General features: G+C 44.7%; 1 protein-coding gene across 1 annotated transcript in view; it reads left to right on the forward strand.

The window, feature by feature from the left end:
* Positions 1–22,921, forward strand: part of Tspan2 (tetraspanin 2) — a 36,410-nt gene extending 13,489 nt beyond the window's left edge. The window contains exons 2-8 of the mRNA XM_021157964.1: positions 1,395–1,497; positions 8,956–9,053; positions 9,808–9,882; positions 10,964–11,062; positions 12,550–12,621; positions 16,856–16,939; positions 20,547–22,921. Of these exons, the coding sequence (XP_021013623.1) occupies positions 1,395–1,497; positions 8,956–9,053; positions 9,808–9,882; positions 10,964–11,062; positions 12,550–12,621; positions 16,856–16,939; positions 20,547–20,612 (597 nt within the window). The 3' untranslated portion in view covers positions 20,613–22,921. The remainder of the gene's footprint in view (positions 1–1,394; positions 1,498–8,955; positions 9,054–9,807; positions 9,883–10,963; positions 11,063–12,549; positions 12,622–16,855; positions 16,940–20,546) is intronic.
* Positions 22,922–26,686: the final 3,765 nt, after the last annotated feature.

A 26,686-nucleotide genomic window follows, 5' to 3' on the forward strand; every position in this document is an offset into this window, starting at 1 on the left:
GAATTGGCCTTGGGAAACGAAATGAAGAGGTGGAAAGTCCTCATACATATAGCCAGGTAACCTTCCAAGGGCAGCACCGGGTCTCTCACAAGCTGCCCTGTGAGAGAGAAGGAGCCTGCCTGGAAAGGCCTCTCTCCTAACCCTGACTGCATTTTTCCTTCTTACACCTCTGGTCTGCATTTCCTCCTTGACTTCTGGCTGCCAGGGTGGGTGCTCTCCTCTTTACAGATGAGAGCAGATCCTCACTGTCTGGTAAAAGGCTAGGGCTGCCCCACAGTAACTGGAAGAACTGACAGAAGCAGGGTGGTATTTTCTCCATCTCCGCTGATTTTCCCATAGTGCTTTGCACTCACAAAGTACTCTGTAAATAAGTGTTAATTAACTGATACAGTGATATCCGAGTGGTGTTTGTGGGGAGAGCACCTTGGCTGGGGCCTACGGGCCAGTGGTTAGGGTAGTCCTGTGATTGACGTACAGGGCTCTCAGCTTAGACATGAAGCCTGTAACAGCCTTCAGCCTCAGGAGAGGAAGCCCAGTGATGACTCTTACAGCCGCCAGCCTGCCTAGCCACTGCCTGCGCCAGCCACTCAGCCTCTCCATGAGCCACACAGCACACAGACCAGGCCTTTTCAGAAACATATTTTTTCCTTTTTCACTTTCCATGGAAACTCAAAATAGCAAAACAACAAAAACAACCCTCCTTCCCTGCCTGCAAAACCGTGCCTGGGCAGGGGCAGGGTATCGGTCACCATGTAGCAATCAAGAAGAGGGGGTCACGGGAGTCTCTGAGCAGACTTGGGATTGCATCATGGATATTTGCATGCATATAAATGCATAATTGGGAATTGCATCAGCAAGTGTAGGTGGGCCCCAAGGCTGGTGTGGGTTTGTTTGTTTTTCTAATTTAGAAGGTGGCTTCCCCCAGGTCTTAGAGTTCATCTTGCTCTTGGTGACTTCCCCCCTGAGACAGTGGCCACTCACTAAGATGTTGGTGAGGAAATCCAGAATATACACAGCAAGAGACAATAAAATGAAAGGGGCAGATGCCTGGCAGGGAGAATGTTGGAACAGTGGTTTCACACACACACACACACACACACACACACACACGAGATGGGGGGGGGAGAACTTTCATTCCATGGGTACCAAATAACCATAGGAAAGCCCAAGGGCACAGCAAAGCCTGTGATTGGACTCAGGATAGCCCAGATCTGGTCAGTCATATTAGTGTCCCCGAGGCTTTTACCTCTAAGCCTAGTTTCTTTCCTGGCAAGATATGAAGAGTAGGCAAGAGGGGGCAACCCTCTCAGCCTGGGCATCCCATTCCTACAGCTTCCATCCAGCCTATGTACACATCCCCCTCCATACTCAACTCTCTGCTGTTTATCTTCCAGCTAGCCGGATCAGCCGTTATTGCATTTGGACTATGGTTTCGATTTGGAGGTACCATGAAGGATTTATCATCAGAGGACAAGTCCCCAGAGTATTTCTATGTGGGTGAGTGACTTCAGTTTCCCTAAAGGTTGGGTATGAGGGACAGGAGAGGCAAAAGCCACTGTCTAAGTCTCTGGACCTATACACTTCTACTGGTATTGGGGGATGTACCTCTATGGCCCCTTCCTCCTCTCTCCAGGATAGACGAAGGCCCCAGGAAAACTGATTTGTTTATTTAAAGAGGTATCAAGGAAATGTAACTAAAGTTTATCTTAAAGGGTTAGGAAACACCCTTCCTTTCTGGAGTGATTCATCAGTCCATTCAAACTGTCATGGGGGACCTCCAATAAGTCGTTATTTTACTTTGTGATCTGATGTTTTAACATGGAAACAACTCAAAATGAAGAAATAACTTCAAAGTTTTGGGGTGCTAATCTCAAAACTTCTGTCAGTAGAGACTTCTGAGAGAAGGGAAGACTCCTATCGTGGGGACAGGAGAGACTTGTCCCTGGAGAAGGGGAACAGGCAGAGCGGCAGCAGCCATACCTTCTGCCAAGAAATAGGGTGACATAGATAAAGCTGGTGCTCTTCTCAGGGGCTTCGGTCCCCCTAGTACTTTAACCCTGCTCTGCTCTCCTATGGTGGTTCTAGCACTGTGTCTTCCTCAGTACAATCCAAAGGAGGAAACGGAAATTCCACTTCACCAGTCCTCTTCTGGAAGTCTCCTCTTGCAGCCTATTGACCAGACTTGCATTGAATATTTATGCCTAAGAGAAGAGACGGCAAAGGCTATATCTCTAATTCTTGGTCCTTAGTTGCCTTGTGCCTGGTGCTTTGTTCCTACAAAAACCCTGCCCTCCAGCTTCAGAGCACTGACTGTGTCCATGTTGTGTTGACGATCACTCGCCATGGGCTAACAGCAAGGGGCGATGTTGCCGAGGAACCAAGGCGGGTACACCCACACTCACACCACAGCACCAAGAAGAAGGATTCAGGCTCTGCTTGTGGACTCTTTTACTGTTTTTGCTCTGCTAGGTAACTCATCCATTCTCAGTCTGCTTAGCTTAAGGGTGTTAGGGCCGACAAGCTGCGGGCTACGCAAGCAGTTTGACACCTGGCACTAGCATTAGGCTGGGAAGTGTAAGGAGGTCTGTAGAAATAAAAGAAGCATGTTTTATTGGAGTTAGAAGCCTACAGCTTCTGGCAGCCATTTAATCATAGCAGGGAGGAGACAGAAAGAAAGATGAGCCAAGATGGCCACGGGCTGGATTCTGACAGTATCACTGGAGTCTCTTCGATGAGTACTAGCCTGGATTTTCAGTCATGTGGCTCACTAAATTTCCATTAGATTCAAGTCCGGTGGAGTAGGTTTCTATGGATGGTCACCGTAGAAAGATTCCTGACAAACATGTCACAAACATAACATGAAAAGGCGTCTCTGTGTCTCAGGCCATGTCCATCCACTTGGCTTAGCTTAGAGAGCGAAGGCAGAATGTTAGAGTAGAGCAGCTGACCCCCCTGCTCACCGCAGGGAGCTCTGCCATTGGTAAACACCCAGCCCTGACTTTCGGCACAGTGGTCAAATACCAACAGAACACTTTAGCTTGACTAAGTTTGTTCAGCATTTCTGACTTAAGAGATCACAAGGTATTTTTAGGTTAAATCCAAAACTGTACCTGTGAAACTTCACTTACACCTCAAACGAGCAACACAGATGGAGCTGCTCCTGGATCACTTGCCTCTCCAGCCCTGTAGGACCACCCTCCCTCCCACTGGGTGGGAGGCTCCTTAGCTCACTCATCCGACCTGGAGAGGGAAACAGAGTCTCATGTAGACCAGGCTGGAATGGAACTTAATAGCTAAACCCCTGATCCTCCTGCCTCCACTTCTGAAGCACTAGGCTCTCAGGTGTGGGCCACTAAGCCTAAATGTTCTGGGTATTTTTCTTTAGAATGTGTTTCCGAGTCATTGGCTCATACCCATTGCCCTTCGGTTAAAGATGTCCTAAACAGGCTTAGCATGTTCAAGTGGTTCTTCAAGACACCAAGCCACAGCCAAGTGCAATGGTACCTGCCCGTGGCCCCAGCTTCTTGGGAATCAAGGAGGATCGAAGGCAAGGGAAGAAGAGAGGGGGAGCCATCCACTCAGCCTAGAGCGAGGAAGCCTCCAGAAAGACACAGAGCATAGCTCTGGGTAGGCAGCAGGCAGGCTTTTGGGGATTGACCCATGTTTGCAAGGATGCTCTCCCTTTTCGCATTCTTTTTCCCTCCATGATAATGGAGTTTCTCTCTGTCTCAATGCTCTGTACCAAGTGTCCAAGGCGACAGAGTGGTAGGCATTAGCCAAAGCAGGGAGACACGAGTGCGGGGAAATGAGGACATGGAAGGAGGGAATCAGACCAACTGCTGCCTGCTGCCTCCATTTGTGTCCCTCTGGGTCAAGGCCAAGGCCTAGCAGCTGACCCAGGGTCTCTGTGTCCCTTGGTTGCCTAGGTGAGGAAGGAAGAGGCTGGCAAGAGTGGAGCTGGCAGGGAGAGAACCTGGGTTACTTGGAGTTTCCTAGACCTTCTCCGTTCCAGTTTCTCTCAGGGAACTCTCAGAAAAAGCCCCTGCTTCTTCCTGATTCCAACAACCTGCCCTCTGATTGCCTGTCCTGGCCCCTCCCCATGTTTTGGAAGAGTGAATGCCTCGGGGTCTTCCAGGATCATAGAGTGGGGAATGGTCCTCTCTGCCTCGGGAAGCTGGAGCACATGAGCTCATGTCTGTGAGCCGAGGATGTGAGCAGGTTTCTCCACTGGGGGTGCCCACACAAACAGGAGCCACATTGGCTCCGCAGTCCCAGCCTGGCTACATCTGCCTTTCCCTCTTTGATTCAGAGTCCCGGAGTCTGACTTTGATTGTGGCTGAGGTTGTGTGGAAGGAAAGTGTTCCGTTGCTAACCATTCAGGGGCTGGCTTGCCTTTATAAACACTCTGACTCACTCTGGTAATATTTTCTTAACTTCATACCTGACACCATGCTAGCTGGATAACAGAGACTACCATGTCTGGACAGTTTCTCCAAAGCCATTCTACAAGAATCAGAATAGGTAATTATTGCAGAATTGCAGATCACATCCCTGAGGGACAAAGAGGACCTAACCATACCCAGTCTCAGCAGCCCAGAGCTCTGGACCCTAGCCTGTTCTTTTATGGGAAACACCCAGGAAGCAGCAATTTTAGAAATCTCAGGAACTCCTCTACCATTTATACATGGCAGATTTCTAGCTAAGAAATTCACTGTTGAGTCTCTACTGAAAATGTAGCCTGGGGGTTTGGGGTTCACACTTTGGCTGGATTCCAGTTTACCTGTTACAGCTTTGCAACTTTCATTAGCTGCACCTCTGATTCTTTAGATGTGGACTGTGAACTTGCATAAGTGCAGAGCCAACTCAACTAGAGGTGAGTTATGAACAGATACTAACTCTCAGTACTCGAGTACCGAGGGGATGCTGAGGAAAAGCCATCTCATGAGGGAAGACAGCATGCTAGAGGAGCAGTTGGGGTAGGCTTAGACCAGCTATCACACGGACCTTCCATCAAGTAGGTTCTTGACCCGTGTCAAGTGCAGAGTACAGGCATCACCTGGAGAGGGCTAAGCCATCAGGAAGTGGTACTTCCCACCGGTGACGTGGATGGAATGAGAGACGTAACGCACCTGGAATACTAACTGCTATCTGGTAGCTCCTGCGGCTATTATTTAGAAAGCATCTAACCCTTTCCCATGAGCTCAGACTCATATAGATTCTTCTAAACACATAGATACAGCCAACCCATAGAATTGGTTCACATCCATTGGTTCAGCATCTACAAATTCAAGCAACCCCAGATCAAAGATTTTTTTTTAATGCATCTCTTCTGAACATGAACAGACCTTTTCATGCCATTAATCCCTAAGTAATAAGCCCAACAACTCTAGAACATTTGTGTTGTGCTAGATATGGTAAGTAACCCAGAGATGATTTAGAGGATGCAGGGGGTTGTAAGTGAATTATGTGTAAATATGATGCATTTCATGAGTGACTCATGCATTCACTGGTTGGTATGTGAGGGGTCCTGGAACTAATCCCCATGGAGACTGAGTGATGATGGCTGTAATTATGTGCGTCCAAGAGAAACTGGAAGGGAAACTTCTGCACACACACACACACACACACACACACACACACACATACACACACACACACATACACACACACACACACACACACACTTCAAAAACTTAGATGAAAAACCAGTCATTAGCAGATTGCATAAGACCATCTGCTGCCAAGATCCCTGGCAGTGGCGAGCATGCCAATATATCCACTCTCAAGAAGGATTTTAGAAGAGTTTGTGCTGATGAGCCTTGAACAGACCCTCCTGATCGTTTGTTAGCTGAAACAATGCCTCTAGAAGGGTCTGAACTCTGAGGAGGAGGAGAGATGGACTCATTAGGGAAGAAGGCATCCCTGGGTACGCTGCTGCTGGTAGCATCTCACTGGCTTCACTAAGCCCAGTCATAAACGATAAAACCCAATTTCAAAGGACTCTCCTTATTCAAATCAAGAAAAATAGGGACTTAGAAAACATAAGAGACTTATTAAGTAGGTCACATGTTTGTCTTGTGTGCTCTTTGGGAGAGAGGACTCTATGGAAGCCATTTTGGAATTAAAATGTAGTTATAAGCTAATTGATCCATCAGCAGCTCTTTTTAAAACCAGACTTTAAATAAGGTATCCTTGGAAGCCTTAGGGCTTACACTGTAGACTCAGACAGCCAGATTTGGCAGGCCCAGGGAATTCGTTACATGTCGAAGTTTCCTGTGATTCTCTCCAGCTCCACAGAGAGTCTCATTTTGAACCCAGAGGATGGGCGCATCCTTTCATGCAGACAGAGGCTTGCTATGGAGAGGCCTCAGGAGCAGGAGCTGCTGAGAGGCTTGGGTTGTTTTGTCCATACTGGGGTGTTGTGCAGTGTTCGAGTGAGCACATCTCCTGATTGTTGCCAGAGAGACCTAGTGTACTGTACCCACTAGGGAGACCCTCTGACCTAAGTTCTCGGGCCCCTATACCTTGGGAGCCTGTCTTTTCACAACATCCCTTTCCTATCTCAGACCTTCTTGGGATATGAGGCTACATCCCACTTGGCTGACATTGGGGAGCACAGCCTAATACAAGTTCATTGCAATGGGATCTCAGGATGTGTGTCTAAGCACCAATGCTTGGAGGGATGAGGCAGTCACTCCGGGACTTTGAATTTATTTCACTGACCACTGGAGAAATATATACTGACTGGAGGTTCTCACCTGAAGATTTGTAGACCTGCAGTCTTCAGAAAACTATAGGAACCTACAAAGGTCCAATTCACACTAGAACAAGGCATGGTCACCAGCTGCCTGGAGTGTAGTATATAATAGATGAGAATTTAGGGAGCTGGTCCATAGGCTGTGACCCCAACTCTTTCTTCACACTGGACCCAACAGCAGTTGTAGTAGTAGTGACCGGAGGCAATGACATTGTAATCAAGAAGTCAGTGTGTTAACATGGCTCTCCCTTGAGACATTATGGAAAAGCACAGATAGGATGTTGTTATTGCTGCTGCCTCTATTGCTACTAACACTCCTTATTCAACTACCTCTGTAAGGAGTATAGGGTGGGAATCAGGACTCTTGCCTCTGACCTCTTGTAAAATCACAGGGATGTCCTCTTTACCCAACCAGGCTGCTTTGAGGAACCAAGGAGATGATAGAAACAAAAGAGCTTTGAAAAGTGACAACATTGGACAAGATGGTGTTCAGGCAGTGGAGCCAACTACACTGTTTTATTTAAATGGTATCAGTTCTCTTGTAATCACATCCATTCCCCATTAAATGATCCTCTCAGAGAAAGGGATTGATGGAGCTGAAACGGCAGGAAATGTGGGGTCCCTCCAGACTGCACAGCCAACCCTTCCCCACTTAGGAACCCACAGATACCTTGAGGCCCTTTTGGTCTGGGCTGGCTGGACTGGCTGGTGCAGGAAGCAGTGTTGATAGCTTGCAGCCCCATCTAGGTCTGTTCACAGATAGACCTGCCCACAAACCAGCTGTGAGCAACCCAGAGGAGCCCCCAGGAAGTGCCTGAAGGCCAGAGTCAGGGGTTCCCCACAGGGGTGGGACCCAAGTGCCCCACCACCACCACTTCCGGGTGAATAAAAATGGTTTCTGGGTGACTCATCTGACTAAAATGCAAAAGGAAAAAAAAAAAAACAGAGACCATTAGCCTTACTCCCAATGAGCCAAGTGCCAGGCCCAACCCTAGCATTGTGCTAACCTCTTATCTCAGGATGGGAGAAGGAAATCAGGAGGCCTGGCCTGGGCCTCCCAGATTGCCATCATTCCTCTGTGAGGAAAATCCTCCTGGGGCTTGACTTAGGAAGTGAGAGCTCCAAACACTAAAGTAAGGCTCTTGCTGTTGCTTAGGAGGCAAAACAGCGTCTTGGGGAGAGCAGCAACTTGTGACCTTGGGACAATAACTTGATTCTCGGGGGCCCAGTGCCTCTGTCTACAAAAGGGGGTAACAGTGTGGTTCAGTACCTCACAGCCATCTTGAGAGCTGCTCCAGTAAAGCTGCCCTTGGTGACTGTAACAGCGCCTGACAAGACCAGCCTGTCCCAAACGTAACAATTGTATTAAAGTTCTCACAAGGACAGTTAACTCCTGGTTCAAACATGTTACTGCTGATGATATTGTGGGTGTCTATTACCTTATTGTTCTCCCTCGTGGGTTGTTGATTCTGATTTTTGTTTTGTAACATGCCCTCCTGTGTGTCCAATATCTGTGGCACTGCCCTCAGAAGGAGAAAAATATTCACACCAAACTGATGATAGTGTGTCCTATGCTCCTGTCCTTACCCACATCCTGGCTCTGTCCCCTCCCCTCCTCTCCTTCCCCTGTTACCCAGCAGCCACTCTTGCCTCCCACACCCTTGGGGTTCAAGTCCTTCAGTGGTGGGGACAGCCCTTAGGTCCAGAGGACAACGGGTTCTGAGGCTCAAGAAAAGGCTTGGGGCTTGTGTCCCAGCTGTGAGGCCAGCTTCTGATTACCCTGGATGCAGTATCATTGGCCTTGTGGGGGTGGTAGTGCTTCTTCTGCACAAAGGTGCACAGCCCAGGATGAAATGTTTGGACTTGAGGAGGCAGGTGGTAGCCATTCATTGCAACAGCTCTGAGCAGCAGGTAGAGGCGGCCTCTTCCCCTCACTGACTGTGTTCTCAGACAGGTTGCCTCGCTTCCTTCAGGTTCAGTCTCCTGATATGTCTACTGTTATGAAAGTAGATAGGATTACTTTGCTGGGTGAGCGGGTATGTATGAAGTGTAGACAATAAGTGTCACCAGTACAGGTGGCAGCAGAGTGTTCTATGGAGATGAAAGCCAGAGCCTAGCTGGTGTGGGCTGCTGCACTGGGCTTGGTTTCCCTGTCTTCAGTCAGGCTCTGAATGCTCTCCCTGGCCTCTCATCCACAGGGCTGTATGTGCTGGTTGGTGCTGGGGCCCTGATGATGACTGTGGGTTTCTTCGGGTGCTGTGGAGCCATGCGTGAGTCACAGTGTGTGCTCGGATCAGTAAGTAGGGTTTACAGGGTGGACACGGGGTGGATTGGCAGAATTCCCTGGAAGGAGCCAGGAGACCCAACTCCTCTAGGACGTAAAGCCTTGGCACTGGATCCTCTCTGGTGTCTGTTTTCTCCATCTCCTGCATGAGAATAATATTATCTTTGTTCCTGCCTCGTATGGAAAATGTGAAAACAATGAGGTCATCAGAGGAAAGACATTTGGGGAAGAGTGCTTCAGAATTGATTGTTCCTTAAGAAATAATATTTCACTGTGGATGGGGCAGCTTAAAGATCCTCACAGCCAGGAAAGAACTGTTATCTACAAGGAAAGCATTTCTGGTTAAGATCAATAACTTAGCCAAACATCCCTCTGGTGCCTTATTTTAACCCCCAGCTTCTGTTTGAAAATGCAACAACAAAAGCAGTCTCTGCTACCTGCTGCTTGGATGGTGCTCTAAACACTCAAGGAGGTGAGGGGCATCAGAGAGATGGCTCTGGACTTCTCACAGGGGGCCTGAAGCAGGGTGTTCTGACCCCCTCATTTCCCATTCCCAGCAGTCTCTGGGTTCTCCGTGTCTGTCTGATGCTTCTCATCTATGGCTGTTTCCTCTCCCAGATGTTCTTTCTTTCTCTAAATAAAGCTGAAAAAGCTGTCTTGTGTACCACAGAGCTGAGTTTGTTTTATCACAGAGCTGAGGGTGCAAATGGGCTAAATAAAATTGAAAGGGTATTAAATTAATGACACTAGTGTTTTCTCTCCACAGTTTTTTACCTGTCTGTTGGTGATATTTGCTGCTGAAGTAACCACTGGAGTATTTGCATTTATAGGCAAGGATGTAGTAAGTAAAACCTAGAAGTTTTTGTGGTTGTTAAGGCAGCTTTCTTATGGCAAATGATATAGAATACCCACCCCAAAATGTTAAGAAACAAAATAACCCCCCAAGTTGTGTAAGTAGAACCTTGAACCTGGTAGTGTACAGAGCTCATCACGTATATTAGCAGTTTCTAGTTCATGTATAAACTAGTCTATGTTTGTTTGTTTAGGATTTCTGGTTTAAGATTGTTCCTAGTTCAAAATGAGGCAGGCACTAGGTTACAGACAAAAGAATGGGGCAAAGAAGAAGGAAAAAGAACCCACCTTCTCATCCTTGGCCTAGGCAGGGCCTGCCCTGTTATGAGAAGCTAAATCCTGGCCTGCTGCACGCACCTAGCAGTCCTCAGAACCCAGAAGAGGTCATGAGGAGAGCCCACAGGGCGTGAGACCTTTTGGAGGGATAAGAAGGTCAGGGGGCAGTGCCTTGAGAGGGTCATGTTTCCAGTGAACTCATGCGCCATCTATACTGGGTGTATGAGCCTAAGTGTAAAACTGCTAAGCATGAAAACTGAGTGACTGCACTCTATGGGACATTCCTAACACAGCTCCTTGTGCCCAGAGGTTACAAGTCTCAGGTTAGCTCCACATAGAGCTCAAGCCTGTGGATTAGGGGTCCTATGTCTTTGCACTGGAAAAAGCATCCACTAAGCCGTGTGGGACATCTAAATGCAGAATATCTTCCTTGATAGTAGACACATGCCTGCGAGTTGGCAGGGAACCGTGTGGTCATGGAGTCCACCTCATGTGGCTCACCAGGATCTCCTACATGGGCCTAGTTGACAGTGAAGCCCTCCAGGTTTACAAATCCCCATGCCAAAAGGTGGCTCTAATGTTATAAAACATTCTTGGTCAGTTTATCCTGACATTTTCAAAAGCATCTCAGGACCTCTTGAATTTGTGTTTTGCTCTCTATGTGCAGAGGCCTTTTAAAATACAGAGGAGTGTGCGGGTAATCAGCGTTGCCAAAGGACACAGAGGAGGGGAGTTTCTTTATAAAATGAAAATGTCTGCAACTTCCCACTCACCGTGCCCTGGTGTTTTTCCAGGCTATACGACATGTGCAGAGCATGTATGAGGAGGCCTACGGCGACTACCTTAAAGACAGGGCAAGGGGAAATGGAACTCTCATTACCTTCCACTCAGCAGTGAGTAGCTTCTTTGGCATCACATTTTCTATCGACTATGCATGAGCCAGGCTCTCTAACCACCTACATTAAAATAAAAATAAATAAAATAAATGGAAACAGCAGCCTTTGATTTTAACTCTGAGAGCCATCGTTTGTGCTTTGTGTAGACCTTTGGCTAGAAAGAGGCCTACCACAGATTCACAAGAAGTTAGCACGTGTGCCCAAAAGAGACCAAGAAAACATGAACAGGACACTGAGAAAGCCACCCAAATGTGGGTCCATTCTTCTCAGAGGTGACATTGTGGTGTGACAGAAGCAAGCATGGTGACTGCCTTAGTTAGGGTTTCCATTGCTGTGAAGAGACACCATGACCAAGTCAATTCTTATAAAGGACAATATTTAATTTGGGCTGGTTTACAGGTTCTGAGGTTCAATCCATTATCATCATGGCAGAAAGCAAGGCAGACATGGTGCTGGAGGAGCTAAGAGTTCTGCATCTTGTTCCGAAGGCAAACAGGAGAAGACTGACTTCTAGACAGACAGGAGGAGGGTCTCAAAGCCCACCCCCACAGTGACACACTTCTTCCAACAAGGTCACACCTCCTAATAGTGCCACTTGCTGGGCCAAGCATATTCAAACCACCACAGTGATCTTCAAGCCAGGAAACCTCAGCTCCAGGATGTCTCTTAGCAGCTTTGTGACGCTGAGTGAGTTAGTCAGACCTCTCTGATATCTCTTAGTTCACTCCTCATCTATAAAATGGAGGTCATTGGGAGACAACTATATTTCCTTTTAGAGTGTTTCATGGGAATGTGCTAGAGTACTGTGCTTAGAGCTACATATAGTCAAGAAAGGCTTATAGAGGAAATGAGCCAGACCAAGGTCGTTCTGTTTTCTTAAGCACTGCATTTTGGAGAAGTCACTTTGAACTTCTGGGCCACATGTTTCCAGGTACCTGGCTCTATATGACAAGAGTGTCTAAGAAGGTTCCCCAGAGAGGGCAAGCAGCACAAAGATCCCTTTGTCCTAAGCAGCCAGCCCTGAGGCAGGGTGCCTATTTGCCAGCCAGCAGTCATGCCTGCTCTTCTGGCCTTGGGCTTTCCCATGGCTTCCATCCTCTCATCTCAGATAGTCCTTGGCTAACGAGCCCTTCCCAAAACTCATAAAGCTTTTGTTCGTCAGCAGGTTTCTGGACTTCAGTATGATAGAGCTGGCATGGGAGACCCTGCTCCTGCCTCCCAGCTCTTCATGGTAGACACCATCAGTTAGCTCCTTGCCCTACCCTGCCCCAAGTCACTCCATAGCATAAAACTGTTGCAGCTTTGGAGAAGTCGTGTTGCTGGGTTGCTAGCACAATCCTGTGATTCTTCCTTTGCTCTCCAGAAATAGCAGTTTGAGCCTCAGAGCTGCTCTGCGGCTTTGGCACTGCCAGCCAGCAATGACACGGAGCCCTGGGGCCAGCACTCCTGCCTCTTGTGTCCTAAAACCTCTTCTTGCTCTCTAGTTTCAGTGCTGTGGAAAAGAAAGCTCTGAGCAAGTCCAGCCCACGTGTCCAAAGGAGCTTCCAGGCCACAAGGTAAGCTGTGTGTTCCAGGGTCCCTTCTCCAGCCCCTACTAGAAGGAGGTTTTTTAATGTTAGTAGAGGCAGGGAGGCTCAGGCCTTCTTCCCAGGGATTCTAGGAGGTCCCACCACTTCCCAGTGGACCCTGAGCCTTACCCATGCCATATGAAATAAACAGCAACTTTGGCAGGTTCCTCATACTCTGGGAATGATGGGTCACTTGCCAGTGACTATGCCATGTGCTGAAGGTATATGAATTGAGTTCACCAGGACAAGAGTTCTGTGTTCTTCACATCTTTCTGGGACAGCACAGCACTGATAAATTTAACTCTGTCAGGGATTCTATAAGTGAAAGGGACAAGAGAGTCCCTCCCTCAGTGGCTTCATAGGCTGGTAATATGCAAAAAGTTTGTCCAGGGAAACACGGAGACACAGCAGAATTAGGAAAGCTTGTGTGGAAGGATATGAGTCCTTGACAAAGGGAGGTCAAGAAGGCAGCCGGGAGAAGGTCATGCTGTGGGAGAACAGGAACCCAGAGGAACTAACGTTTCTGGGAAAGACAAGCTGGAGGTTTGAGAAAGCCATCGCTCTCAGCAGAATGAGAAGCAATATGGCGTTTGCCTTGAAAAAAAATCCTCTCTCCAGGAGGGACTCTTTCAATTCTGAGGTGTAGCTAAGGGCCTTAGATACTCCTGTGAAACCAAAAGTCTGGCCTTTGTGCTGTTAGCCATGGAAAGGGGATGGATTTTCATTTTATCGAGTTTTCTGTGACAGTAATGAGAAAGATTGACGGATGATAAATATCCTGAAGTTGAGGTGACCCCTTTGAAAAGACTTCGCTACTCCTTGCCACCCACATGATGTTAACTGAGAAAGTTGGACGGAGTGGAGAAGAGAAGGCAGCATTGGAGATCAGAGACCATGAGAAGCCACCACTGGGTTCTGGCTTCTCAACCTGCACAGAAGACCGTGTCGTTCACTGAATTAATGATTGGAGGACAGATAACCAGTTACAGGGAAAAGAAACACTATGTGGGCTTTTTGAGTGTTTTAAAGGGTCTGTTTTAATTACACATATATGGAGAAGAAAGATGTAGATGTGCCATGGATGTAGCTACCTAAGGAGGCCAGAGAAATCAGATTACCCTGAAACTGTAACTACGGGCAGTTGTGCACTGCCTGACAAGGGTGCTGGGAACCAGACTCAGGTCTGCTACTCTTAACCAGGGGCCTTTCTCTAGCTCCTAATTCAGTGTTTTCAACGTTGTGGTTTGGAAAATCCGGCGTGTGGCTTAAGAGACATTAAGAGTATCGATGACTTATGTGATCTTAGAGCTGTAGATGTGCATTTGACTCAGGAGATTCTGAAGAAAAGAAAAAGTGACTAAAAGTCTAAGAAACAATGCCTTTTAAGACTGGACAAAAGGGGGAGCAGGCAAACAGAAACACTGGGAGGAGGAGGAGGAGGAGGAGCAGGAGGAGGAGGAGGAAGAGGAGGAGGAGGAGTCAGACTCGAGGGAAGAGCTGCAGAGGAGACTGGCTCAGTGTTTACTGATTCTGCCTGTCAGGCGCTGTGGATACAAAGATGAATGAGTCAAGGTCCCACCAACAAGGAACCTACTGTCTAATGGGAGATGGAAACACTAGCCTTGACACAGTGCACAGTGGGGGTATGGACAGAGTTTGCGTGGTGCTCCAAGAGCCCAGGAGAGGCATGAAGGGGACACCAGCCAAAGGGTTGTGGAGTAGAGACGGAGTATGGTGCGGATGACAGCTCAGCTGCATCTGCCACCCTGAGCAGTAATTGTGGAGTGTCAGCCAAGTACAAGAAAAATGAGTTCACAAAATATGAAATGCAGATGACTATTAAACGCGTGAAAAGCATGGGCAATTAGAAGCTATCTGAAATGAAACAATTTTATATGACAAGACCCCATTGTTTAACATTGGCCTTTTACTAATAACACAATATGGGTGAGAATGATGTGAAATGGGCATTTTATAAAAGCTGGTACAATGGTCCTAAAGATTAGTGCAGTCATGGAACCCAGAGTCTTAAATGAACTCAGGCTCTTTCATCTAGAAACTCAGAATTTATTCTAAAGAAAGGGAATTTTTTAATGTGTGCAGGAGCTGGGGAGATAGCTCAGTTGATAAACTGTTTACCACACTAGCATGAGGACCTGCGTTTAATCCTTTGTACCACAGAGAAATCTGGGTGTGGTAGAACTGCCTGTGATTCCAGTGCTGGGAAAGTGAAGGCAAATGATCACTGGGGCTCGATGGTCAGCCATCCTACCCTAATTGGTGAACCCCAAGTTCCGTGAGAGACCGAGTATCAAAAGACAAGATTGGCAGCCCCTGTGGCAAACACACACACAAAGGAAAAAATGGAGGAAAATGCAGGTAGAAATTTTTGTGCAGTGGTATTTATTACAAGACATATACATTAATAACCAAATACTGATTTCCTAACAGGCAACAGTAGGATATTGCTTAAATTATGATCCTTTCATAGAATATGTTTTATGGCCACTAGAAATCCCAATTTCAGAAGTATTTAATCTAAGACCATATTTTTAGTCTCTTCTGTTAAGTGTGAGAGCACACAGATCAATATGAACGTGAACCGAGTGTGGGGGTCCTTTTATGCACAAAGAATCATCAACAATATTAGTTTTGATCGTAACAGAGGACAGATGTTTCTTATTTTCATGTTATTAATGTCTATTTTCCAAATCTCAATGACTCTGTATTCCCTTGTGAATAAGGAAAGCCAGTACATGTTTTGTAATTTGTTTTTCACAAAAGAAGCCTTCTGTGAATGGAAAGACAGGCTGCTGGCAGAGCTGGAGGCAGGGCAGCAGCAGGAGACAGGTTGCTTTGCTTGCTTTAGATTGAAAACACTGAGCGAGCTAGTGAGCCTGGTGTCACTTGGAAACGTTAATGGAGATAACAAGGCTGAGTGCATGGGAAGGAAGGGAAGAGGGTGGCTGGCAGGCTTCCTGAGTGAGTGAGACCCAGAGCCAGAGAAGGAACTAACCTTCCACAGAGAAGACCGCTGCTTTGGCTCTGAGGAGAGGAAGTTGGAAAGGGATTCTTGTACCTTTTCACACTCTCTCACTACCTTCAACAGAGCCTGGCACAGAGGGAAGGCAGTCCCGAGTCCTGGTGAAGGGGGAAAGGCTGGAAGTGCTGCAGATGGAGTGTGGGGCTTTCTTTGGCATGCCAGGAACTGCTATCTCCAGCAGTGTTCCAGGCTCTCAGCAGAATGCATTATTGTTCCTCTGGGGGTCTGCATCCTCACCACCAGGCCCCTGAGAGCAGAGGTAGCTATATATTACTGCTCCACACCCACCAACGCACTCCAGTGGCTTAGATGAGATCTGCAGAATCACTAAATATAAGGGGAGGCATGATAGTGGTTACCATTTGCTAACTAACGTATGTGGATGTCAGAGGATGCTAAAGATTTGTGTCCCCTGAGGATGCGTCTGGGCTGAGAGTACCTCTGTGTAGGAAGTCTCCAAGTGGAAGTGTTTGGCACTGGGAAGCTAGTAATGGTTACAGACAGTCCCCTCTGCCTCCTGCCCAGCTTACCTCACCTTCCTACCCACCCCCCCCCCAATCCATGAATGTTCTTCCAACCCCTGATTCACAGATTTCCTAAGGGTCAAAGGTTGGAGCCACAGCCCAGCTGACACTGGAGGAAATGCTATTCTGACTCCCAAGACCTGGTTTTCCTAAGGATTGGTTTTCCATAATTTAATTTGACCCCATGCAGACTTTTAGTCTCTTAATAAGTTATGCATACCTTTCATAGTCAAATACATCAAGTGTATAAAATTCCTTTTAAATTGTAAATGACAAAGAGGAGGTTATAATTTAGAGAATATCGCATTTTATCTTTCTTTGCTGAAAGTAAGAAAAGGCTTAAGTTTTGGAATGCTGAGGGGGTGGGTGGGGGGAGTTGACTAGAATGTTTTGTAGCACCATATTTCAGAGCTCTGAAGGAGACCTTTGGCCTAAATAGATAATCTTACCCAAAAAGAGAGACTTGCGTTTGCCCAACACTGTGTTTCTGCTTTACAGCTGTCAGGCTGACGTTACCCATGAGGGATGGTTTGCACATGAGCAGAAGCTTACATGAATTAACTTACAGACCCAGATAGCAAAGGGAAGGATTGGGTCATGGGATGAGTCACGGATTCAGTTTTTATGGATGGCTTTTTTTTTTTTTCCTAAACAGAATTGCATCGACAAAATTGAAACCGTAATCAGTGCTAAACTGCAGCTCATTGGAATTGTTGGGATTGGGATTGCGGGTCTCACGGTAAGAAAGTTCTAGAATGTCTTCTTTTTTTTACCTTCTAAGAAGCAGTAAACCCTTACATAGTATTTCTCTTCCAGTTGGAGATGGCTGTATCTTAAATGACAATTCTCATAATGGGTAAAGACTTTTGTTCACAATACATCTCCTAAGAACAAAGTTAATGACATACATCAGTAGTAACTATGTAAAATATGACACAAATCCCAGTATCCACCCAATTATGACCTTGAGTTTGTCACTGAAACAACTTCCCATGTAACCCTGCCATCATAACCTTGGTGAGTAATCTCAGTTCACAGTAACAGAACAGCAAGTCTTCATCTGAGCACTGGCAGGCCGCATAGGGCAAGCACTGGTATCACACAAACTGGATTCACCTCCTGGCTCCACTACTTTCTTATAAGCCCTAGGGTTGAAGGAGAGCTTCTTAATTTCCCTTAAGCTTCGATAGTTGTAGAATATAAATTTTAAACATACCAGCCTTACAGGATTATTATGAAGGTCAAGTGGGATACTGCCTATAACCTATTGTTACAAATTAATTGGCATAAAATCTGAATGTGTTGCATTTATTAAGTACCATCTTTCTCTATACTTTTATTCTGGGCAAACCTGGAATTCAAGCAAAGGGAGTTATCACCTGTAAAGGAGAGAAGCATGCTCTAGCATCAGTCGTTGGTGGCTCAGTCCTTTAACAGCACAAAAGAAGAGAGTATAGGAGAGAGACTGGGGGGCAAAGCCCTGCTGTTAGAGTGCTTTCCTGGCATTTACAAAGTCCTTGGCTCAGTCCCCAGTACTGTACACACCTGTGGTCCAGCCACTTAGGAGATGGTGGCAAAAGGATCAGAAGTTTAAGGTCATCTCCTGCTATGTAGTAAGTTTGAGACATGCCTGGGCTTGCTGCATGAGACCTTGTTTTTAAAAATATAAAAATAAAAATAAATGCATATGGGAAGAATTGGTAGCCCTGGACAGGTATGGTGAGAATGGCAAGAAGGCCATCAGGTCCACATAATTGAAGGTTTGTTGTGCTCTTCTGAGAGGCAGAACATCAGGCACTGTGTTCGTTAGGGTTCTCTTGCTGTGAAGAGACACCACGACCATGGTTACTCTTATAAAGGACAACATTTAATTAGGGCTGGCTTACAGTTTCAGAGGCTTAGTCCATTATCATCATGGTCAGAAGCACAGCAGTAAGCAGGCAGTCATGGTGCTGGAGAAGGAGAGAGTTCTACGTCTTGATCTGCAGACAGCAGGAAACTGGGTACCATATTGGGTGTAGCTTGAGCATATTTGAGACCTCAAAACCTGCCTACATAGTGATGCACTTCCTCCAACAAGGCCACACCTCCTAATAGTGCCACTTCTTATGGGCAAGCATTCAAACACATGAATCTGTGAGGGCCAAACCTATTCAAACCACCGAAGGCATCTTCTAGGCCTGAAGGACCTGTGGTGCAGAATGGATGAGGAAGGGTTAGAAAGAGGTGAGAGTGAAGCCAGAGCCTAGAGAAGAAATGATTCCTGAATTTGAGCAATGGTAGCTAATGTTAAGATAGAATTTACTTACTAGTCTATGTGTGGATTATCTCATAGTCTAAAAGGCAGGGCTACAAGGATTTTGAAGAAATCTACAACTGGTAGTTCTTAGGGGATACCCAAGGACTTTTCCCATTCTTTATATCCAGAACACAGGGTGTGGCAATGGCTAGAAATACTATGCTGGGCCCTCCAAATCCAGGGATATCTCACAGACCCTCCCCAACAAGCTCTGGGGCTAACCTCGGCGCAATTCTGCAGCTCTCCAGTGACGAGCCCGAAGCAGCGTCTTAGTCAGAGTCACTATAGCTGTGACAAAGCACCATGGCCAAAGCTACTTGGAAAGGAAAAGGTTTATTTGGCTTACACTTCCACATTACTATTCATCACTGAAGGAAATCAGGAGAAGAACTCAAACAGGGTAGGAACCTGGAGCTGAAGTCTGGAGCTGACGCAGAGCCATGGAGGGGTGCTGCCTACTGGCTGGCTTATCGTGGCTTGCTCAGCCTGCTTTCTTATATACCCCAGGGATATAATATCTACTACCCATAATAGTCTGGGCCTTCCTCTATCAACCACTAATTAAAAAAATGACCTACAACAATATCTTGTGGGGCCATTTTCTCAATTGAGGCTCCTTCTTTTCAGATGACCCTAGCTTGTGTCAAGATGACATAAAACTAGTCAGCACAGCAATTTGAAAACATTCCACAAAATGGATGTACCAAGTAGACTGTACTAACAGTTGTACAGCATGGAAGCAGCCAGCCCTGACTCATGACCTCAGCGATCTGAGAGTGAAGGAGTCTCTCAGAAGGAACCCCTCAGACTATACCCGGGTTGGGGGGGGGGGTATCCGAACCTGTTGCCATGGAAAAGGAGAACTGCTCTTGCTTGTCTGTCTTGAGTCAGTACCCCAGGAGTTTCCTCCAGAGTTCTTGCTCCATAAGGTGAGACTGCAGTTTAATCACTTACCCAAAGGCCCACTGGGTATCTCCCTGACATCCTTGCTGCCTGAGTCCGTATCTCCATCTGCCTCTGCCCTCCTAGAATAACTCCTGCCTTGATGCATTAAACATCCTCAGCTCCTCATCTCTCTTAGGACGGGACTGAGGAGAGATCCAGAGGCATGGCACCAAATTCTCAAAGCACACATTTCCAGTCATTATTGAGGAATCAGAGACAGGGCTCCTCTGGCTGTGGGCTTGTAGAGGTGACTGGGAACCTTCTGGTATTCTCTTCAAACCACAGGGACAGTGGTTCCATCCAGGTATTCGGCATCTCAAAGAACTATCCAAGAGACAGAAGTCAGGAATATTATAGCTCAATTGCTTTTAGAACTACTGACGGTTTTTTGTTTTTGTTTTTTGTTTTTGTTTTTGTTTTGTTTTGTTTTGTTTTTGCTTTGTTTTGGTTTTGGTTTGTTTGGTTGGTTGGTTTTTGGTTTTTTGAGACAGGGTTTCTCTGTGTAGCCTTGGGTGTCCTGGAACTCACTCTGTAGACCAGGCTGGCCTCAAACTCAGAAATCCGCCTGCCTCTATCTCCCAAGTGCTGGGATTAAAGGCGTGTGTCACCACTGCCCGGCAGAACTATTGAGTTAAACAGCCACATATCATTTGTGTAGGAATGGACCAAGAATGAAGGGAAACTGTTTGACAGGGCTCCATGGCTATAGGAATGAAAGCTTTTCTGACACTTAGACCATAAGCACTTTTACATAAGAAATTAAGAACTATTTTCTGAATGAGTAAAATAGAGCTGAGATTCATCTTAAATATAAAATTCAAAAACCAGAAACGTATCAGTCTTTCATAACTGCTAAGAACCATAAGCCAGAAACAGAGACCTTTCTTAAAACAGACGTGTCTGTTAAGAAGGATAACATAGGAGCTCGGCAAGGCGGACACAGACGTCTTGCTTAGTTGCCATCCTTAAGAAACATATGAAAATGTCATTTGCAGCCAGTGTTGTTGGTCAGTAACTTGAGCTAAGCAGTGCCGCCACAGTGTGCTGATTTTTATCGACTCCACATGTGAAAGTTGCTAATGAGCGGTCCTTTCTGTTGCAGATCTTTGGCATGATATTCAGCATGGTGCTTTGCTGTGCAATACGGAACTCACGCGATGTGATCTGATGATACTTCACCGTGAAAATCGCAATCTAGAGTTTTCGTGCTAATTGTCACAAGAGCTCTCTTGGCTCATTTTTAATATTCAGGATATTAGAAGCTAAAATAATTTTCTGTCAACTGTATATTTGCACATGTATGTAAGTCTGACTCATTACTGATTTGCCCCTTGAGTGAATGTCTGTTTCTGGTATATGCATTGCACATACTGATATCTGTTTCCTGGGAAACCCTAGTTCTTGTATGCAAGAATAACCTATTTAAGTACCAGGAAAAAAAGCAATGAGAGATGTTTAAAACTCGGCTATTCAGGAAATGTAATAATGGGTCCATTTCTCAGATCTTAGCCATGAAAATTAGATACATAAAGAGAATGCAGGATTTCTAGTTAATGGAAGCAATAAGATAGAAGAATTGAAGGGCCATAGATTGACTGTGTCTGAGTTGAGTGTAAAGATTTCTTGAAAAATATATATATACATATATATTCTCCCCAGAATCCAGTAAACCACAGTTTTAGAACTAAACACATCTGTAAAAGTAAATATAGCATGGAAAAATCTAATTCAAAAAAGTCATGTTTTCTTAGCATTTAAAAACAGAAAACAGAAAAAACAGAAAGCCTCTCTCTGGAAAGAGAAGTCACACAGACAGACAAGCATGTGCCCCAGAAAAGTGAGTGCTTTTAAGACTAAAACTAACAACTTTGAAGGGGGAGAAACACTGCTATACGATGACATGTCAACGTTGTTTTCTCCCTCTTCTCTGCCAACTCTGCTTTGAACTGGTGAAGGCCTCGCCTTCCCACAAGGCCTTTCCTTCACCCTCCTTACTGTTTTTTCAGATGTGGTGACAGAGGAAAGCAGGCACCGTGCAGCGTGACAGTGGGGGACTCTGGCTGGCACTGTCTGTACCTCTGGAATACCTCATGACTTGAGTTTACATACTTTCCTAATATTTTTCCATCTTTCTTATTTATCTGTGCAGAGAATTCTTCAGAGATTAAGAACATAGTTTTATTCTTTAAATAAATAAATCCCCCCATAACTCAGATATTATGTTATGAGTACCCTGTCTAAACCAAGATAAACACCTTCTTCAATAGGTGTGCACACGACAAAGGCAAGTCAATGGGTCAAAAGTACTCTGGTGCATGCAGCTGCAGCACAACTAAATTCTTTCTCGGCGAACTCCCTGGGAATGAATAGATGCTCAGGTTCTTTGGGAGTCTGAGTGATTGGTTTTAAGTGGGAAAACCCAGGCACTGCTCAGCCTTTTGGCAGCAAGTGGGAAAACCCACAGCAGGGTCGAAATTGATGTATTTGTCATAATGGATCAGCGTATAAAGGATTCTTAGGATTATATTTGACCACATAAAGTGAAGGCATGAGGAATTCTGGAAACCGTCAGGCTAGCTTCTGTGTCCGCTAAGAACCTAAGACTTTGGTATGTGCTAGAACAAAGAGCCATGCTTCAGGAAACTTTTACAAAGTGTTTTGCTGAGGACACACAACTGCTGGGATGTCTCACCCACAGAGCGCCACCTCTCTCTTCTTCAGATATTCTTGCTACTGCTACTAGCTTTGGAGAAAAAAGCTGAGGGAGTTAAAAGTATAACTGTGTATGACTACTTTACCTATGTACGCAAAAGAGTATTTAAAAAAAAAATCACTCTGTGATGTTTATACCCCAGTGGTTGACAAATGCCAGCTTTTTAAGCAAACAAAGAGCGATCAGTCTTTCTTATAGCTTTAGTTTATCTGTCGTCCTGAAGACAGAGACCAGGCTCAAGTGTGTACTCAGGTTCCTCCAGCTCAGAGTTACTTCCCGTTCCTCAGAAGTGAGTTTCATCCCCTGGGTGAGTGAATAAGTTTAAGGAAAACCACAGTAACTATAGACAGAAGAATAAAATAATTTTTTAATGCAGAAGAATAAGTCTAGAAACCCATGTCCTGTGTGATTAGTGCACCTCTCTGAGGGTGAAGCTTTCCAAAGAATGTGCTGGGTAAAATTAGAGAATTCCATCTTTGAATAAAGATGGATATATATCTTTATGTGAATGGATAAAGCTATATCTATAGAGATATATAACCCCTATGTCCTGAACTTATACATATCTTAAATACATATCTCTTAAGGCTAAAGACATATGTAATTTAATACACGTGTACCTGTTTGAAACTATGGAGATAAATGTTTGTATGCATACACATGTACATGTATATACATTTACAGTTATTTCTGTTTACCTGAACTAATTTGAGATCAGACCCAAACATTTTAAGTTATTTTAAATTAAATTTTCTATGTACTTACACTGCTTGAGTTATCTTAAAATCTTAGTGTATTTTCTTAACAAGTTCACATGGTTTTATTTAAATGTGTTACCTACCAATTTACCCAAACAGTATAGTAAAAACAAACTGGAAATCCTTTCATGCTGTTGTTGTGCAGTGGGTTCAAAAGCAACACCCCTAGGGTTCTAATTACATATAGTTGCGTTTCAGCTAACAACTGTTCACCCAAATTGTTTCTCCTTCCTCCAGAAAAACTTGGTTACCTAAGGCTTAGCCTTTCGAGTTAATCCTGGGTCCAGTGTGGTCCTCCTGTACCAACAGCCAGTGTTTCCCTCTGAGGAATCTAACCGATGTAGCTGGGTGAGAATGAGACCCAGAGAAAGATGATAATAATCTCAATAATAATCAGTAAAGAAGATAGCATGTTCTCCCTTCTGAAATAAGTTTTCCGAATATTCAAAGGGTATTCGCTCTCTTGTCATAGGTGAAGGTGGTTTCTATGGCCCAGAGGCAAGCCACTAGTACTCCCCACAGCCCAGCTTTCAAGGCCCCACTGGCATGCTCTTGAACACCAAGCCCGTTTCCCCATACCCAGGAAAGAGCAATTTATGTCTCTTGAGGGTAGAACCAGCTTAAGCTCATCTGAATCAAGTTGGTTTTTGTGTGTATTTTGAAGACTAAAGATTTTCTACTTTCTTTAAACATCCTCCTTTTTTTTTTTTTACTATAAAAGGTATTTTGTATATAGATGTCTTTTAAAAGTGAAAATACTACAGCAATACAAAATGTTATTGTTTGGTGTCCTTATAATAAGCAAGGGATTCACAGTTCAGACGCTGCCCCCTGGAAACAGGGAAGACACAGCAAATACAAGTAACATGCCCTGTGCTTCCCAGAGCTTGGCTGCAGAAATGTGGAGTTAATACAACAGGAACCTTTTTGTGTGTTTTGTGGTGTTTATCCTGTATATTTTGTGATTTCTTTTACTCCTATTAAACAACAAAAAAAAATTAGTTAAAAAATTTAAATTGCATGTTAATTATTAAATAAGTCAATAGCCAATATATAAGTACTTACAATACGAGGAACTACTGAACACTAGCTGTTATAATTATGTTGATACTCTGACAAAGAGGTCTCTGTGATAAATCATTTTCCAAAAATCATGCAAAACTGAAGATTGTTCCACATGACCCCAATTAGCTTTAGAAACATTTGTTGAACTCATTAATAACCTTCAATACGTTCCCCGATTCTGTTTTATTCAAAAGCTATATAGTACTCACAACTGACATCAGTATATTTTTCTCTGTGCCTGCTCTTCATAATATGTATTCTACATAGTGTCAGAGATTGTATTTGTTTGTTTAATTTTTTTACTGTTTGAGGCTACTGTCTTAGTGATTTGATGAGCCCTTAGGATAATATTGACCTGACAAGTGGAGTTTGGGAAAGCAGGCCTCTATTGCTATAAGCAAATGCTAATCATTAGCCAAGAGTGGGCCCACTCAAACTGGAAAGAGTAGTCGGGAGAGAGACTTCCTTGATGTTGGCAATTCTGACCTGAATCCTGAAAAAAAAATCTTACACACTGGCCAAGGTACAGAGAAAATAAAAGGTGTGGTTTTGTGTTCTAAGGAAAACACACAAGAAGACTCTGAAATAGCGCGTGAGAACATTTTAGGAGGGCCTGTCTTAAACTAACAAAATTAAGGAGGACCCTGGTAACCGGTAATCCGTGTTTTATACAAATTTTATTTTTGTCCTAAAGTAATGAAGAAAATTTTAAAACGGTGAGTTGAGTTATTAACTAAACTTTCAAGTATTAAGACTTTTAAAGATAACTAGGATGAAGAATGAGATTAGATGACAAGGCTAGTCATAAAGTTTTTAACTGATGCGATAGACTCACACCCTCACAGGGTGTCACAACAGAGATAGGAAGTGAAGCATGAGAGAAGAACCTGGATGAATACCCAGGCTTCTGACCTGGTGGCTGCGAGAGAGATACACAGGAGGAGAAGCAGATGGTAACAGTGTGAGCGGAGATGCCTACAGGACATCAAGAGAAAATCTGAAGCTGGAGACTCAGCAGATAAAAGTACTTATTACCAAGCCTGAGTTCAACCCTAAACCCCATGTAGTAGAAGGAGAGACTAGACTCCACCCACAAGTTGTCCTCTGACCTCCACAAATACATCATGGAGCACACACACAAAGAGAGGAGAGGAGGGAGAGGGATAAGGGAGAGGGAGAGGAAGAGAGAGAGAGAGAATAACCCTTTTCATTTTGTTTTTTTAATCTTCATTGAGAAAGTTAAGTTTAAGAAGTTAGAGCACTTGTTGCTCCTACAGAGGACCCAGGTTTGGTTCAACATGGTGGATCACAACCAGGAGATCCAATGCCTTCTTCTGACCTGTGGATACCAGGCATATACATGCTGCACATACATACACAAAGACAAAACATTTATTCACATAAAATAAATCTAAAATTTTTTAACTAGAGATCTCTATGCTAGTAAGTTAAAATCCTGCAAGAGTTATTTAATTGCCCACATATTTCTTAACCTCAGACTTGTAAATCAATACTCTCTGGGCTGCCTGTGTTCCTTCAGTAGCTGACAACTGACATTTAACCTCACCTCTAGTTTGACAGTAAAGGGAAGCTACAATTTCCTTAAAGGAGAAGCCAGCTTCAGATAACGGAAATGGATACATCCTTTGGACATCCAAGGACCAATCAATACAAACTCAAGCTTTTACTTAGCAGTGTCCAAAGAACCAACAGGACAGACATATAAAGTCACTATAGATCAATCTTTTCTTCAAAGTTTAGAATCTTCATACCTATAGCAGCTTTCATTTCCCCCAAAACACAGTTCAAACCTACATTACTATCACCAGTTAATGACTATAACATAGATTTTGAGTCATCTTTGAGAAACAAGATTCAAAAGAAAATGCATTTTTTTTAAAAAAATGGGTTAAGCATCGTGGTATACACCTGCTATCTCAGCACTTGGGAGGCAAACACAAGAGGACCACAATCTTGAAGCCAGCTGGGCTACATAGCAAGTTCAAGGCCAGCCTAAACTGAGACTTCATCTCAAAGTAAAATGGAAAGAAGTTGGTTTCATCCTCATCATGAGAAATTACAAGTGTTGTAGCTCTGTACAGCCCCTTGGAAGCACAGAGGTCAAGACAAGAGTAGTCTGTGTATTGTATCAGTAGCCACCATCACCCTAACTGAAACTGTTTCAAAGGAGAACAGGAGCAGAAACCAAGCTGTGGTTGGACTGAGAAGAGAATGTGAAGTAAACAAGTTCGTGGCTGCTATGGTGGACTTTAAAAAAAAAAAAAACCTCAAGCTGTGTGAAGAAGATCACAGATGCTTCCCACTAAGAAGAATCAAAGAAGAGGAAAAAACACATGAGAAACAGCAAGAAAAGATGCCCACCTGAGGGATGGTATTGGGACCATCTGAAACTTGAGTCACTGGGCCAGCCAAAGCTTTTCAAGTACAAGTGTCTAAAGAGGATAGTAGGGCTTCTTTAAGGGTGATGCTGGCTTCAGATTAAACTCATGTGTAATCAGGGGGTCTGTTTCTCCCCTTTGGGCTTTCTTTTTTTTTTCTAAAAAGACTTCGATAAAGTTTATCTCAGGAGTCAAAGAGAATCACATCCAAACGACCACTACCCACCATTGCCAGATAGCAAATCCACCTAACACAGTGGTCCTCAGCCGACCACTACCCACCATTGCCAGATAGCAAATCCACCTA

Source organism: Mus caroli, chromosome 3, assembly GCF_900094665.2.
Source record: "Mus caroli chromosome 3, CAROLI_EIJ_v1.1, whole genome shotgun sequence".
In the NCBI taxonomy this organism is placed as follows: domain Eukaryota; kingdom Metazoa; phylum Chordata; class Mammalia; order Rodentia; family Muridae; genus Mus; species Mus caroli.